Below are 16,760 nucleotides of genomic sequence, written 5' to 3'. Positions count from 1 at the left end.
AGAAGATATTATATAAGTGATGCAAAGCTATGACAGAACTCATACACTGCATAATACGTTTCTCAATTCAGGTTAAACATCTAAAATAACAATCATTTTCTTTGAAATTTTTCTTTTCCTAGAATATAGGAAGCAAGAAATGAATTATTTCAGCAACCATTTATCCAGCACCAGATACTTTCTCCTTTCAATGAAGAAAAAGCATATATAGGCTTAAAAGTTGCCACAAGGACTAGAAATTAACTCATATATTCAGATAAATGCCATTATTTTTAAATGGTACAAATAGCTCAATTTGTTGAGCCCTCAAGAAAAGGGAAAGAAACTTCAGCCCGCTAGTTGCAAATTCTTTGTATCATTAAGTAACACGTAACCCAGAAAATTGTAATGAAATGATGTGTTCCATCATGTTTCCCAAATTATGCTGCTGGAAACAATAAAGAAAGTATTTGCCTTCATAGTTCATATTCACCCCATAGCAGCTATGGGAAATACTTCTCATTAACAGCAAAAAAGCTGCAGTTCTCAAGTAATGTCCCCGCACAGAAATCCTGCCCTTATCAAGTTTATTTTCCTTGCACATCTACTGCTGTAGAAGGGCTTGACTGCATTTTCCTCTATATTTTGGTAAAGTTCTCTTAGCTGTTACATGATTAAGTACACTCTACTGTACCACGATCAAAAGCATCTGGAAAGGTGGAAGTGAAGAAATGCTCTCTGGGAAAGTTAGCTTAATGCTTGCACTTCAGAGTTGCCCATTATCAACATTTCATAGCAAGTTTCTTTATTTTTAGGTCCCCAAGGTAAGAACAGTAAATTATGACTTGAACTAAACAAGTCACACTTGGCTCCAAAATCAGATTTTCCTACCTCCAGTTTCAGGTCCCAGAGGTGGGCAGAGGAAATCCTGGTCACAGCCAAAGAAGTCATTTTTGGCTCTGAAATAAATTTTCCTGCTTTACTAGAGCCAAACCCTACCATTGAGAGTACCATAGCTTTAAGCAATACTTTAACGTTTCTTTTATATATTTTGCTTAAGCAACCCGATTCTTCAGCAATGTGACACCATTTTCAATAACACAGAATTAGGGTTTTGACCTCTCTTTATAAAATCAGCATTGTTTATTATCAAGTACACTTCTGAGCCTTAATCATTTCTTTCTAACACTGACAAAGTGATTTAGACTCTTCCCTTTGTGGAGAGTGAACGGAAGATACTACAACAAAGTGATTTAGACTCTTCCCTTTGTGGAAAGGAGTGAATGGAAGATACTACGTATCTCAAATTTTTAAAGAGGCAACTGGAAAAGAAACTAAGCTATATTCTTTAAAGGTTCTACAGAAAATAATGTAACTTATAAAAGCATACAGTTACTTAAGGAGACCCAATACTTGCCGTTTAATACCAGAAGTTGTGGCATATGTTTAGCACAAACATATGGAGAAAATAAAATTGGATATTATACATCACACTTGACAATGAGTTTCTTGCCCATATAAAGACCAATGTCTGGATCCAAAAACGCTACGATTCAAAATATATAACAGAAGTTAATGAATAGTATGTTCGCATCAGATAACATGTATCTGGGATTACACATCTTTTTCTGTCACATTATTTATGTTCTCTAATATTACAGTTCACTGGTATTAGCATCGAGTTACAAATCATAAAACATATTTAGAAAGCAGGTTGATCACAGACAAATAATATTAGTGGAGATGAGCCAACATCAAACTGCCAATGTAAAATATTGGTCTCCAAAGGTACAATTCTACAAACCCTTGTGATCATGCTCAGTCCTAGAAGTATTAAAGGGATTACTCACACAAGTAAAAGCTGTGTGCAGGAGTAAGGGGTTATGGAATTGAGTCTTAAGAGGACTTTTATTAACCCAAAAAAGCAGACAGGCAAGTGCATTTTCATGTAGAAGCAGAGCACTTTTTAGTGATTTAAACCAATCCCAGAAGTATAACATTCATGGATATTCCAAGGGAATTGTTAATCTCTTGCATTTCCTATTTTGAAAGCGATGTCATTATTAATCATTTTACCAGTTTCTTTGTTTGGTATATCTTCTAAGCACCTATTGCTATATAAAAGCAACAGATGTACCTGTGTTCATAATTCTATGTCTATAGAGATCTAACTTGACTTGTGTCACTGTGTTTTGAATTTTCTTCAAAGTTGGAAGTTTCAAAATTTTCAGGTTTTAATCCATTTTCAGGTTAGCTACAAAACCTAAAGAAACATTAACCAACTGCATCAAAACAGCAAATATAACTATCCTATAAAATTTAAGTGTTTAGTTTGGGAACTTAACGCATTCAAAAATACTACAAAAAACCCAAACTGTACAGTGTCCTCTAGTGCTTAAAAATCTGGATTCTTCTAAACACAGGAAGAAAAAAGAATTCCAATAGGAAAAACATTTAAAATAAAATCAGTCACCCTAAAAGAAAACCACTCAGTTTTTCTTGGAAGGGAGAATTCAGATCTTCTCAGTATAATGGATTAGCTCTACCAGAAACGTACGAAAAGAATAGTTTCAGGTGAAAAGTGGTGTCTTGTCCCATTCTCCCTCCCCTGCTCTCTTTATATTTTCAATTTTACATGCCAATCTTCACTATCAACAGCCAGTTTTCCTTAAAAATATAGTTTCAAGTCCTTTCCTGAGCTGACGTGCCATTGAAAAAGATGCTTAATCTTCTGAATTTCTTTTGTATCTATGCTTACGTTTCTACAAAGCTACTAATTAATCTTCTTCAGCAAACAGAGTGACTATCCTTCACTCTATCCTTCTGCACGGAAATTAAGCTCAACCAGTAAAACAAAAGTGCACGAATCCAGAACTTTTTGGGGTATCTGATAAACTAAAGCCTTGGATAAAACAAAACATGGTTCAATTTAAGGGAAGTACTGCCAGCCAGATACCGCTTCGGATCCAAGTTCTTGAGCAAAAGACACATTTACAATAAAGCCCAATTCCCCCAGCACTATTCTAGGAGAGCTGCCACGCACCAGACAGCTCCTCAAATCTGATGCCGAGAGACCGGTGCGTGCCCTCCTCTCATCTAGAATTGATCACTGCAGAGCTTTGTGCATTACCATATCTAAATATACACACTCAAACCTTTCGCCGCCTGCAATTTGGCAGCCAGTGTTTCTATCCCTACTTAAAAATTTAGAGGTTTTTTCAGTCTAATTAAAAAATATAGTTTAACACAACACTGATTTTTTGGAATTTAGTTATCACTAATGGGATGTGCTGCCTGTGATTCTATTATATTACATATTTTGTTGAACTCCAGGTAAAAATCAAATACACTGTTTTAATCTTAAGGAACATAATCCACTGCAAACATAATTCACTCTTGACACATTCTTTTCAATTTAACTCTGTAACATTTAGAACACGAAAATACTGACTTTCTGGAAATCATTTGAAGTAACTTGTAAGAGTTCCAGCTTCCTACAGACCAAGTATTTCCAAAATATCATTTCAGCGCGTGCTTCTAAAACAAAGTATTTCTAACTCTAGAAAGGGTGCTAAGTATTCTTTGAATGTAAATGTTTTTATACTCAACTCCAGTGTATTATATTTTACTAAGATAAAAAACACAGGGGCTAAGTGCTTCAAGACAGTTATTCAGGCACTGAAAGAGCATTGCAGCAGGCAGCCACCACCAATATAACCTTATGAGTCCTTATAGGATGTGGGTTTTTTCCACCCAGGCTGTAATTAGGTGCACGCTGCAGACAACAAAGAAGTCTTTGGTAGTTCACTTAAGCTCAGAACACATCTCTAAACCCAAAGCTGAGTCTGTTTGGGCTTTCAAGTGCAAACCCACAATTTTCTTGTTTGATTTGGCATCACTAATAACCAGAATCCAGCTGTTCCTGGGTAGTCAGTTATTCTGTGATACTTCACTTTGTTTCTTAGCTTCACAAAGTAGGCCCAAGAAGCTCTAAAAGGCAAACATAAGATAAAGCAGTAGCTTTATCACTGGGAAGAAGTTTGCCAGCAACTGGGTGACTACCGAAGTGGCACGCCCAGACCTCTAAAAAATAAGTGGTCTTACAAACTAGCAAATAATAAATGTTCTCTCTCAGTAAGTAGAAAGAAAGTCTAGAAACTATTTTTTTCATATTCATTGGATTTCTCTTCCTTTATGAATGCCTGGCTTCAACTAGGAAGTGCCTGTTCTAGTGGAACATCATCTATCCATAAGACAAGTCCTGCTGAAGTCAAAAGGAAAGAAGAAGCAGGATGCTAATTCAGCCTGAAAATTACTGAAAAAACCAAAAAGTCTCAAATTCCTTTAATTGGAGGCACTTCAGGATACTATCTTTAGAAGGCACTTAGAAGTTTTTTGCCTAAAAGTAGGTGAAGCTTGAATAACCAAGAGAGCAATGACCTCAGTATCCAGGAAGAGGTTCCATTCTGTCATAATTTCAAACCCCAAAACTGCAAGCTAATAAAGCAGCATTACCTTGGAAAAGGCTTACAATTCCACTTTCTGTTTCAGTGGGAAGTGCCATACAGATAGTTACACTAAAGAAGGCAACAGTAATTGGAAAGGTGATTTCCTGCAATCAGTAATGATCTAGTGTGTGAAATACTTTGCTTCATTATGTTATTATTTTACACTATAACTACCTTTATCTTTCCACCTATTTTCTGAAAGAATCTTTTGATTGATCCGAACGCCTTATTTAAAGTCGTATTTTCCCAGTGTTTATCCTACACCTTCACATCCAAATGCCCCACAAAGGTAAAAAGTCAGGAAGTAATTTAATTTCTATACAAATGATGTAAGTTTCGGTGCATCAAAACAGGTGAAAACAGAAACATGGACTGTTGCTTGGCAGAGTATGAAGTTGTTAAAATGCTCATTAATGCAAGAGTCTTCTCTAACAATGTCAGACAAAAATTTTAAATATCTCCAGCATTCAAATGAGATCGAGCACAGTCCAGAGGTAAATATGTAGAAAAAAATATTTTGTGCATATTTGGTGTTTTAAACATGACATAAAAATAAAGTATAAAGTCTTTCAATTATTATCCTACCTGAAGGTCTTTCACATTTGGAAACGGAATACCTATGGTTATAACTGCCCGGGCATTCTCATCACAGAAATCCAAGCCTTCACTAACTTTTCCTCTGCACACGGCTATAAGGAGGGCTCCATCTTAAACAAGCCAGAGAGGAACATACAAATCATTCCCAGTCACAGCAGAAGAAAGTTTCACCAACATCTTTTAAAGCACTAAACGTAATATAGTATAATACACCGTGTATCAGTCTGGAAAAGGTGAGTGGATAATAAAGAAGTCTGTATTTTTATAGAGGGATGAGTAACTCTGCTTTTATCAATACTGTTGTGATTTTGATTATCAGCTAGCAAAATCAGAACAGTTCTTCATTATGCAAGAACCGTATGCAACACAACAAAATTTTAAATTTAAATCTTAATTTTGCACTAAAAAAATCATGCTACTTATTGTTTGAGATATTATCATTCTTTATTCTTTCCACTAAATTAAATATTTTGAGGAGAAAGAAGGCAACAGTAATTGGAAAGGTGATTTCCTGCAATCAGTAATGATCTAGTGTGTGAAATACTTTGCTTCATTATGTTATTATTTTACACTATAACTACCTTTATCTTTCCACCTATTTTCTGAAAGAATCTTTTGATTGATCCGAACGCCTTATTTAAAGTCGTATTTTCCCAGTGTTTATCCTAGACCTTCACATCCAAATGCCCCACAAAGGTAAAAAGTCAGGAAGTAATTTAATTTCTATACAAATGATGTAAGTTTCGGTGCATCAAAACAGGTGAAAACAGAAACATGGACTGTTGCTTGGCAGAGTATGAAGTTGTTAAAATGCTCATTAATGCAAGAGTCTTCTCTAACAATGTCAGACAAAAATTTTAAATATCTCCAGCATTCAAATGAGATCGAGCACAGTCCAGAGGTAAATATGTAGAAAAAAATATTTTGTGCATATTTGGTGTTTTAAACATGACATAAAAATAAAGTATAAAGTCTTTCAATTATTATCCTACCTGAAGGTCTTTCACATTTGGAAACGGAATACCTATGGTTATAACTGCCCGGGCATTCTCATCACAGAAATCCAAGCCTTCACTAACTTTTCCTCTGCACACGGCTATAAGGAGGGCTCCATCTTAAACAAGCCAGAGAGGAACATACAAATCATTCCCAGTCACAGCAGAAGAAAGTTTCACCAACATCTTTTAAAGCACTAAACGTAATATAGTATAATACACCGTGTATCAGTCTGGAAAAGGTGAGTGGATAATAAAGAAGTCTGTATTTTTATAGAGGGATGAGTAACTCTGCTTTTATCAATACTGTTGTGATTTTGATTATCAGCTAGCAAAATCAGAACAGTTCTTCATTATGCAAGAACCGTATGCAACACAACAAAATTTTAAATTTAAATCTTAATTTTGCACTAAAAAAATCATGCTACTTATTGTTTGAGATATTATCATTCTTTATTCTTTCCACTAAATTAAATATTTTGAGGAGAAATGTTATAGTGGCTGTAATATAAGATGGCAAATGACAGCTATGCAACACACTGTAAGTTTGATTCTTTGAGAAGACGCTCTGAGCCCCACTGGACACACAACTGCACACCCTTACACAGCTCACTGCCTCTTGAACACCACTGTTAGGACTATGCATCATCCTACACTTCTCTATATTCTCATGCAATGGTATAAATAGCAGTCAGTCTTCCTCATTTATCACAATAACTTACTAAGCTCAGGCTAATTTAACCGTTTATCCACACCTTATTCTAATTGTTAAGCATATTAAGATTTTTTTTTAACTTGAAGAGTCTGTAACAACTATTTTGTATGTCTGAAGAACGTACCTTTTTCTCCTTTACATTTGATTGCATCATAGTATATTTTCAGCAGTTCATCAAAGTCACTCTTTGCCCCTCCTTGAGGCTCCACAATGACTGTCTTCACCAGCTCCAGGTTCCTCCACAAGCCGGTGTGCATCCAGCGATCTTTTAATTTGTCCAACAGCTGAAAACAAACAGAAAAAAATCAGGAAGAGCTGTAATGAAAGGTCAATCACTTGAACCATCCAAATAAAGCACACATAGACAATTATTTTTGGGAAATTAGATTATTCAGGTTTTGGATTTATGAATACAAATTTCCCTACATTGTTCCATAGCCATGCAACACTTTGCAAACATGGTAGCCACTAGTTTTGCTAATTAGAGACAGTGCAGATTTTGAGTTATCAAAGTACAACTCTCTAAATCTATAAGAGCAGTCACTAAAAAGCATCCTCCGGAATTCCTCAAAGCAAGAGAAATGTCATTCAAAGAAATTACCTGTTTTTCTAATTACCAAGTAAGAGATCCGTAAGTAAAACCGGAAGCAAATGCTAAATTAATTTGAAACAAGCCTTTATACTTTTAACTTTCAAACATATTTCAATATTTTAAAATTTACATAGATAAGTTGAGGGAGGAGGTATTGACATAGGATTTATCAACGGCCTCCTCTGCTTCTTGAAGGGCCTCTCAGCTTTGTTCTATCTGCCAGATTCTGAACGGCGCACATTTTACTCCAGTACATGTTCAAATCTTACAAGCAAATAAGCTTGTTCCACATTTAGTTCAAACATAATGAAAATGTGTATGGTATTACAAAAAGCAAAGTCTAAAATTTCCACAGAAACTGAAGTCGGACAGGTGGGGATCATTTTGCAGTCGGCAATCATCACATGCCCTTTTCTCATCAATTTCTAGGCTGAATTTTATCAAGAAAAGGAGCAAAAAAGTCACTCCTTCACCTGCCATGGCTGTCTGAAGTGCACAGCATTGCCCTCAAGACAAGAGCAAGGCAACCAATACATTTTAGAAGGAACTGAGTAGATCTTGTTCAGTGGACAGAAGTAAACACTTCATTTCATTCTCGCTGTCCATTACCGTACTGTTAACAGTTGTGCAGAACTGTTACTGAGCTTCATACATACAGAGATTTTAAATTCATACATTCTGTAATAAGGGTTATGCTCTTAATTTGTCTGTATTTCCCTCAACTCCACTCACCAAAGACTTTCTGAGTATTTTGCTTCAGGCTACGTAAACTGCTCCATCTGGAACCTGCCCCTGCCACAGTTCATTGCTCAAAAAGCCACAGCGTCCTTTGACTCCAACCTCCTTCCCTTCCTGATGTGCTCCAGCCAAGATCTCAGGGTCTGGAATGGTTTGTGTGTTACAAATTTAATCTGTCCCGTGTCCAAATATACAGTTTAAGTGTTATTGTGAAGCAGAAATGATGGTAACTAATTGCTGTCACATTTGAGTTCACAGGGAGAACACCTGCAAATTTGTAGGAAACTGTTACAAGAACCCTTGCGTATTTCACGTTCTCAGCATTAAAGATCTGAGCTTATTCTCTGATGTTGAGTGTTTGGATCGGTTCCTTTCAAGGTCCACGTGGTTCAGAGGGGACAAGTACTACATTATTCCTGAATTTTCACCAGCTTTGTTCAAGCCAGTGAGTCTCAGGGAATGACACTTGCTTACTACCTACGCGACACCACTCTCAAGCAAGCACAGAGTGTGAACAGTAGGAACAGTTTCCTCCACACGCAGATGTTACTGTCGAATAAATCATCTCTCTCTCTAAATGTGTCTGTCCTACTGTTTGTCCCTTTCTCTACCAGCCCTGTCATTTCCTGGCAGCATCCTGTCTGTAATCTCTTTTTATATAAAAGGTCGTAATACTATGACCGAGCAATGAGTGTCCATCTTGCCGTCCCCAGCCTGCCACTGTCTCTTCAGTTCTTGGATATCATATGGAGATAATTCTGGTAAAGAAAAGAATCAAACAATTTATGCCTGTAAGTACATCCATTTGGGATCTGTTAGAGCTGCCAGTGGCTGTAATATTATTAGCTTTCCAGATTTCATTCTTTCTTCTGTGAAACTAATGTCTGCCTGGGCATTCACTGCGCAGTCTGTGCTGAGCTCCCGGCCAGCCCTACCTGCTGTTTACCTCGCAGGAAGAGAACACAGACAGGACATATTTGGGATATAACTGAATTTTACATTTACATACATAAAACTATCCATGCTTTGACTTCTAAGGGTCACTTGTCCCTGACTTCCTCCTCCTCCTCATCTCAGCCACTGAAATCAACTGGTAGTTTTCACAAACACACCCTTGTTTTCCTAATTTAAGAGAACCAAAGCCCATTGACAGTCTCAGAAACAGCAAGATTCCCTACCAAAATTACTTAATCCCTCAATGCCACTGTATTTCTCTCCTACTCGAAAGAAGTAGAACTTAAATTCATAGTTGGAAAGATGGCAGTAGAAAACCTTCCTCCAAATTCATAAGAAAACATCTTTTCTCTTTTGTGGGTTACCCAGTCCCTCCAGGGAAGGATCTATGAGACCATAATAGGTTCAAGTTCCTTTTTTAATTGACAGCAACCTTCACAATAGAAAAATCTACAATTTTTGATGGAAACAGGTGAATTATTCATGAAAATCTTTGGCAAGAATGGAACAATTCATTTAATTCACACAAAAGCTATTACCTCTTCCACTTAATGGAGTTTGTGAGATATGGAAACTTTTCTGGACCCAGGAAAATATGCACAAACACACACAATAGCCATGCTATAGGCACAGACACTAAAACGACGAGAATTACGGACATGACTGAATAGAAATAAATAAAATATAGAACACACACACACGCTTCCTAAGAGCTAGGAACCAAGCGCAGGTTTCTCATAAAAAAATATTTCACTTCGGGTTGAAAAAGTGCAAATGGGAGCAAGATATAATGCCAGGAATCACAGGAAGCAACCATTAATGCCCACAGTCAGTCACTTTTTCTACCCAAGGGAATAATAGTTTCTGCAGTGGAAGGCAGTCTGTGTATATTTTATTAAATCCCTTAAAAATGGATTCTCAAATGGTTTATTAACAAATGGTCTTCCTCCAGGAGAGCAGAAAATCTTGTTAGAAAGAATCTGTCATCTTCCCATGCACTGAAGGATGTTTACTTTGATAGCTTTTTCCTTTTTTCCCTTTCTGCAACTCAAAGGCACCTGTGAGCTATGATCCATGGAAACTATCAGCTCAGGATTTAGATTCACCATTCCCCTTTGTCAGCATCCCCTTTTTTAGGCAGTTTTTGAAGCACTCTTGAAGTTTGGGAATGGGGGAAACCGTTTTCTCAACGTTTTCATTGCACTCCCAGGGAAAATCCTCTCATTCTGTGTCCATGTAGGAAAAGCCTTGCCCCTTTCCATTTGCCGCTTCGTTTTATTCAGTGCCAAAAACTGCATTAGGGGTTTCCCATGTCATGAAGCAAGACCAAAGATTTGTTTAATGTGTTTTACCCTAAGGCAAGTTCATTGTAATTTCCAGCATCTTAACGAAGTTGAGACGTTAACTTGCAGCAATCAAGTTGCTGGGAACGCACATTTTGTGCAGTATTCATTACCTCCTGACAGTGATTTTCCAAGTAGCAATTACCTGAGGTGAGGGAGGGTCTAAGAGAAAACACTGTAACATGATGAGTTACTTATTCTGCTTTACAGTTCCCCCGCTCTTGTCCTGCTACAAGCACCTGCTACTAAATTTCTTTACAAAGAATATTCTTTAAATATTTTAGCATTGACTCACGTATTGAATGGATCGCACCTTGCCAGCGGAGCAAAAAGGCATCTCAGAAATAATCCCTCAGCCAAAAAAGTGCTTGGGGAAGCAATGGAACACTTAAAAATACAAAGGATGCTCAGGAGCAGCACAGGATGAGAAGGAGAATGACCGAAGCAGCACCTGACAGCAGAGTAAAATATCTCTGGCTTTATTAGCTAGTTTAACAAATATTAACTCTCAAGTTACAATTATATTGTATATTCTTGTGCACCTTTAAAACTATATGTTGTATTGCTACTCATACATTTATATCATGATAACTGGACAAAAGGCATTTCAAGGTTCCCAAAATATACACAAATATCTTTTAACCCTCTTAAAAGTCCACCATTATACACTAAAACCCCCACTTCTCCAAACTTCGGTATTTTTTCATCTTGTTTCCATGTAATAATTTTTTTAATTATAGGAAGTTCCACTTTTCATTGTTATTCAGATATGAAGGGGGGGAGAAAGGAGAAAGGAAACAGCCATTAGGTTTTTCTTAATAAAAAAATCACAGTATTGGCACCACTGTTAGTGCAAAAAGTCAGAGATTCCCACGGGACTACCATTGATCTAAAAGCCTTTTCCCAAGCAGAGCTCTTCATGTGTGTGCTACCAGAATTTTCTTTTTGAATAAGCACTGCTTCAAATCCAAGCGTGTCTCCAGTGGGCTGGAAACGTGTTTGAAGGGTCAAATAGAAGTTCTAGACGCAGTCAGCACAAAACTTCAGAAATGAAAAAATAGACATCTCTGGCCAACCCTGAGGCTGAGCAACAGGATTAACTACACTGGACTCTGCTTTGGCAGAACTAAGAGGGCTCTGCTACACTTGGGACTCAAAAGAGCAGTCACTTGCAGAAAACAGGGTTATCATCCAATCCACTGACATGTAGAAGCGACACACAAAGACGTATGGTGCTGCTGCAATGATGTACTCTTACATCATCTTTAAGTGTCAGTCCATTAATGCTACATACAGACACCAAAATTGTACTTTCACACAAAACGGAGTGAGGAAGAGGTGACATCAGTTTTAGAAGCGGCTAAAATCTCCTCATACAAACATTTTTCCCCCACATCATCTTTAAGTGTCAGTCCATTAATGCACACGCTACATACAGACACCAAAATTGTACATTCACACCAAACGGTTTTAGAAGCAGCTAAAATCTCCTCATACAAACATTTTCCCCTTAATTCCATGTTACATGGAACTGCGTTTTGGTTTTTTAAGATGTAATATAGATATATGCATCTTAAGACCATCTCCAGCTATGGTTTATAAAACCTGAAGAATCCCAAGAAACTCAAAGTGGAAAAGACTGGCCTGGGCCATTCCCTGCTGAATACCTACAGCTGATTACAAAGCATTACAAAGGGAATTTACAAGCTTTTCCAAAGGGAATCTAGACTAGAACATGGAGATTAGGGATTGCAAACATGGAATAAAAGGAGCCCCCAAAGCTCCGGCAGATGGAGAAGACTATACTTCTACACCTACAAACCTGAAATGCATCATCTTATTTTCCTAGTACACAGACTAAGGAAATTACAGATTATCTTGTTAAAGAGCTTCTTTGTCTGTGTAACATTGCAACTGTCTTATAGATTTATTTTTTTAGCTTTGCAACACCATAAACATTTTAAGAAGCTGCAGATGTATGTACCCACATCCAGCTGTGCCTTTCTCCTCATACAGGATGAGCAGCCGTTTCAGCAACTGTGATTTGATTGAGAGAGAGACAAGAGAACCTGTCAAACTGAACCGTCCCCATCCAGCCCTTCCACAATCCTGCAACCTGAAAAAGGCTCTAAATCCCCCGTGTATGCAAAATCAACCACAGAGTAAGGAAAATGCATCCAAAGGCAACTCCAACTGCCTAGAAAACTAGGTAGGATGAGGAACAAAACTAAAACCTACTCGTTTATATCAAACTCTAAAACTTTTATCCAACACATGGTGCTCTAATTTTAGAACCAGTGCTCCTGCCACTCTCATCTGAGTCACACTGAAACTTATGAAAATGAAACAGGTATCCCTGCATATTTTAAACATACATTAATAAGGTCTTATACCTTTCCAAAGTATGCAACACTTAACGTCTTACCAGCATTTCAATTTCAATGACACATTATAAAAAAAGAATAAATACATCATAAAATAGACCATGGGAGATGCAAATCTGCAATTGGTGGATATTTTAAGTGATTCGGTAACCCAGAAAAGCTAAATAACTTAGAGTACTCCAAACATCTAACAAAAATTAATAGCATTAAATAATTTTGCTTTTTCCAAAATTTTTAATCAAATTTTTTTTCATCTGTCATTAAGAATGTGCATGAACCAAAGTCTTTTAAAAACATACTATTTAAGACAGACCTCACCAGCAGCGTGCCTACCATTTTTAATAGCTTTTCTTTAAATTTTACGTGAGATGTAAAAGTAATTTATACCTTCTCCAGTACGGAAGACATTCATTTCTGTATCTTTCTCTTCTGATTTCGTAAACTCTGTTTTGCATCAAGACATCGAGCAACTCAGTCCTTCAGTCAGTGCTTTTATCTTATCTAAGCAACAGGAGGAAGCAGTGGAGGAGGCAGAGGAGGCAGATATCAAATTTATACATTGAGTCTTATCAAGTGTTTTTGCTTCAATGCAGTGCTTGTACCTTGACAGAAAAGTAACAGGTGTCAAAGCCAAACAAATAAGAGGCTTTTTTTCTCCTCTGCATCTACCGAAAACTCTTACATTCAGAGTGAATGTCAAGATGAAATGGAGTTTTCTTGTCTTACTACAAAATGTTTCCCACCATTTGGACTGTGTGCAAAACCCAAAATAGTCCACGTTGCTTTATATATCACAGGACAACTCAACCTGCATCTGCATCAGCTGCCTCCTCTCTTCCTTTCAGTAAAAAAAAAAAAAACAAAAAACACTTAACAAACCCCAACCAAACAAAAATCTATACACTCTGACAGATCTTTCTGCAAATTTAAGCTGTTAGGATGGAAGACATCATACTTTCCACTAAAGTAATCCTCTGATGATCTCAAGGCACAGATGTTTTTATAACGTATCTAATTCCATAGGTATTGCATTACCTTTAATAAGTTTCCAGGATGATGCAGTTTGCTGAGTCAGCTACAGCTGTAACTTTTTGTTCAAAGCACTCTCCCACTGGTCTCAAAGCTCTGCTCTGTTCAGTGGGATGGTTAATTACCTGCTCGAGCGTTCTAGTTTTATTATGAAAGAATGAAGCTGTCTCTCTATTAGTGATAATCCCAAAATTCAGTCATTAAATAAATAGTACGTCGCTTAAACATTAGCGGCCTTAAATTTGTGTTATTTCAAAGTACACCTGAAGAATGTACCCAGCCAGACTCCACCCACTTTTTTTTTTACATCACTTACATACTGTTATTACAGCTCGTATTAAACTAACTTCTTCAAGAGCTGAGATGTTTTGCAAAAATACAGAATTAGCACAAGTTCTTTGGGTTGCCAAGCCTCTAAGTGTACTAAGTGACCCGGAATCCTACAGGTAACCGACCTCTAGGACTATTGGAACTCTTCAGTTTGGGGGAGCCAACAGTTTACAAAGGCAACGTGGTTGGAACGGCCATTTCCATAGTTAAAGAACAAACAAACAAAAAAACCAACCAAAAACCCAACGAAAAACAAGTCCTTTGTGGTTAAAAGTGAACTCAGAGGAAACAGCAGAAGAAAGAAAGTAAACAGTCATGAAATGGGAATAAAAGATTGAAGGGAAAAGAGATAAGTGCCTGGAAGGATTCAGGTGAAATGAAAAAACTGAGTTTCCTTCCAAGAACAGGAGGGAAAACATTTGGGCCAACTAACCAATAATATTTCATGTCCACTATTGAAATCCTTAAAATAAATTTGGAAATAGCACTCTAGATCTATTAAAAAATAGTACTCTAAAAAGCACGATAACCCTTAATGAGAATAAAAGGTAATATGTATGAAAAGAGAGCAACGAAAGCCAATAACAATTATCAATATGACCAAAAATATGACATGTTTTCAAAAGGACTGAAAGAACAGGCACCTTGTAGCCACAAATAATTTACCAAATTGGCAGAACTAATTTACATTTCATCTTTTTTCCTCCTTAATCAACCCCTATGCTTTTTCAACTGTCGTTTCAATCACATTCCTCACCAAAAAAAAAAAAAAAGAAAAAACCTCAATTTTGCTTGACACCCAGACATTTGCACTGCACTGGGCTGGGACTACACCAGCCAAGAATAACTTAGGCCATTGAATTATTTAAGCAGTTGTTCGCACTCAATTAGATTTTCATGAAAGGTTAAGCAATAGGCTGATTCACAGAAACCTCTTCATGTTTATGGGAGGTATCTAACATAATACAAGGAGGTATTTAAAAGTCTTTTTTTTGAATGACTAAGCTGATATATTAGTATTTTGTATCTATTAAAAAAAAAAAATTTTAAGCTTCAAATTCCATTTTCTTCATTTCTAATTATAAAATATTTCATTTAAGGAAAAAATTAAATGAAAATATTTCCTTTGTGAAGTAAAATCTATTTTCAAAATAGAACATTAATTTCCCACTGTTAATGGGAAACTGGAGAAAAATAGCAAATGCCCATATAAATAGGCACAGGTAATCTTTTCTTTATGTGCCAAAAATAAACTGATTTAATGTAGCATTTTAATGGAAACTGGCCACACAAAGATGCTATTCTTATCGAGGAGAGGCTACGCCTCCTTTCTACTGCACATTTCCCCAACTATTTATTATCATCGTGGGGCTGCGACCAGGAATGCCCAGAAGTGTTCTTTGAACCAGACTTGCTTTACAGAGTACTAACTCCACATCAATTTCTGTCTGATTTCCTTTTCCCCAAGTGTTACAGAGCCTCTGTAATGAAAAGCTCCATAATTGCAAAACAGAAAATATGTTAAAAAAAATAAATTATTAAACATTTTTTTCTGCTGGCAGGAAAAAGAAAGCATTCTATTGTAAAACCAATAATTAAAGAATACAGGGAACATAATCTGTTTCGACTTTGATTTCTTTCTTTTAAGGAATATGAAGACCAGGCAACACAGAGAGGAATTTTAATGTGGAAAGACCTTAGAACAGTACTGAAATAAAAGTTTACATTGTGAAGGAATGAGACCAGAGTGTCTGCTCACCTAAGTACAACTTCCAGAGGAAAACACACATTCCTCACTTTTTTCAGAACTTTTCCTTTTCAGCTGATGAGGAAGATTTTCTAATGTGTATTTAACTGCTTACCCTTAACATCTGCTACAGCAAAAATCAAACCAAGTGCATAGAATAAGAGTGTGAATATTTAAAGCAAAAGTAGTTAAAAGGAAAGTCATTTTAAAACTTTAGCTTGCACAGATAGTCATGGTTCCAAAATTAAAACAAAATTGCTGAAGTTGATCAATGCTCACCAGGTTACTATTTTCTATAAGAAAACTTATATTTTATTGGAAAGCCTTCAACGGTCTTGAGATGGAATCCAGGAAATTGTGAAGGGACCTCGATGCAAGTCACAAATTTATTTACTTTACATTTCTTCCAGTTATGAAGAAAGATCACACAACCTTTTAATTTTCCTAACAGGTGGTCTGTATCATGGAGTCTTTCCTCAACACATCTCCCAAGAGAAAGTTGCCCTCAACTGGAAATCTATATCCCTGCTACATGGGCTATTTCAAGAGATTTTTCACTTGCATCTCTCCCATCATTTTTTCACAACAGAAAATCAGCTTGAAGAATAAAACTTTTAAACCACATGTCTGTGATTTTCAAGAGCTTGTGTGGGAAAAGTGTCTTTTTAAGCTTAGAAGTACTGTACTTATTTTCTCAAGGAAAATTTTAAACAAACATGAAAGAAAACCAACCAGGTTTTCAACCAACCAAGACTCATGTATTGAGGTGTCTACATATGGTAGGAAATGCTGGGTAAAATCTGTGTGAGCCCAAAGAGGCTCGGGCAGACACACTGTGGCAGGGGGGAA

General features: G+C 36.7%; 1 protein-coding gene across 1 annotated transcript in view; it reads right to left on the bottom strand.

Moving 5' to 3' along the window:
* BRIP1 (BRCA1 interacting protein C-terminal helicase 1) overlaps positions 1 to 16,760 on the bottom strand; it is a 73,219-nt gene that overhangs the window by 23,283 nt on the left and 33,176 nt on the right. The window contains exons 14-15 of the mRNA XM_014952252.1: positions 6,919 to 7,078; positions 6,077 to 6,198 (exon numbers count right to left, since the gene is read on the bottom strand). Coding sequence (XP_014807738.1) covers positions 6,077 to 6,198; positions 6,919 to 7,078 — 282 coding nt within the window. The remainder of the gene's footprint in view (positions 1 to 6,076; positions 6,199 to 6,918; positions 7,079 to 16,760) is intronic.

Source organism: Calidris pugnax, unplaced genomic scaffold (genome assembly GCF_001431845.1).
Source record: "Calidris pugnax isolate Ruff unplaced genomic scaffold, ASM143184v1 scaffold45, whole genome shotgun sequence".
NCBI classification, from domain to species: Eukaryota; Metazoa; Chordata; class Aves; order Charadriiformes; family Scolopacidae; genus Calidris; species Calidris pugnax.
Note: the sequence above shows the minus strand (reverse complement) of the source record. Positions and strands in the feature narration are given on the sequence as shown.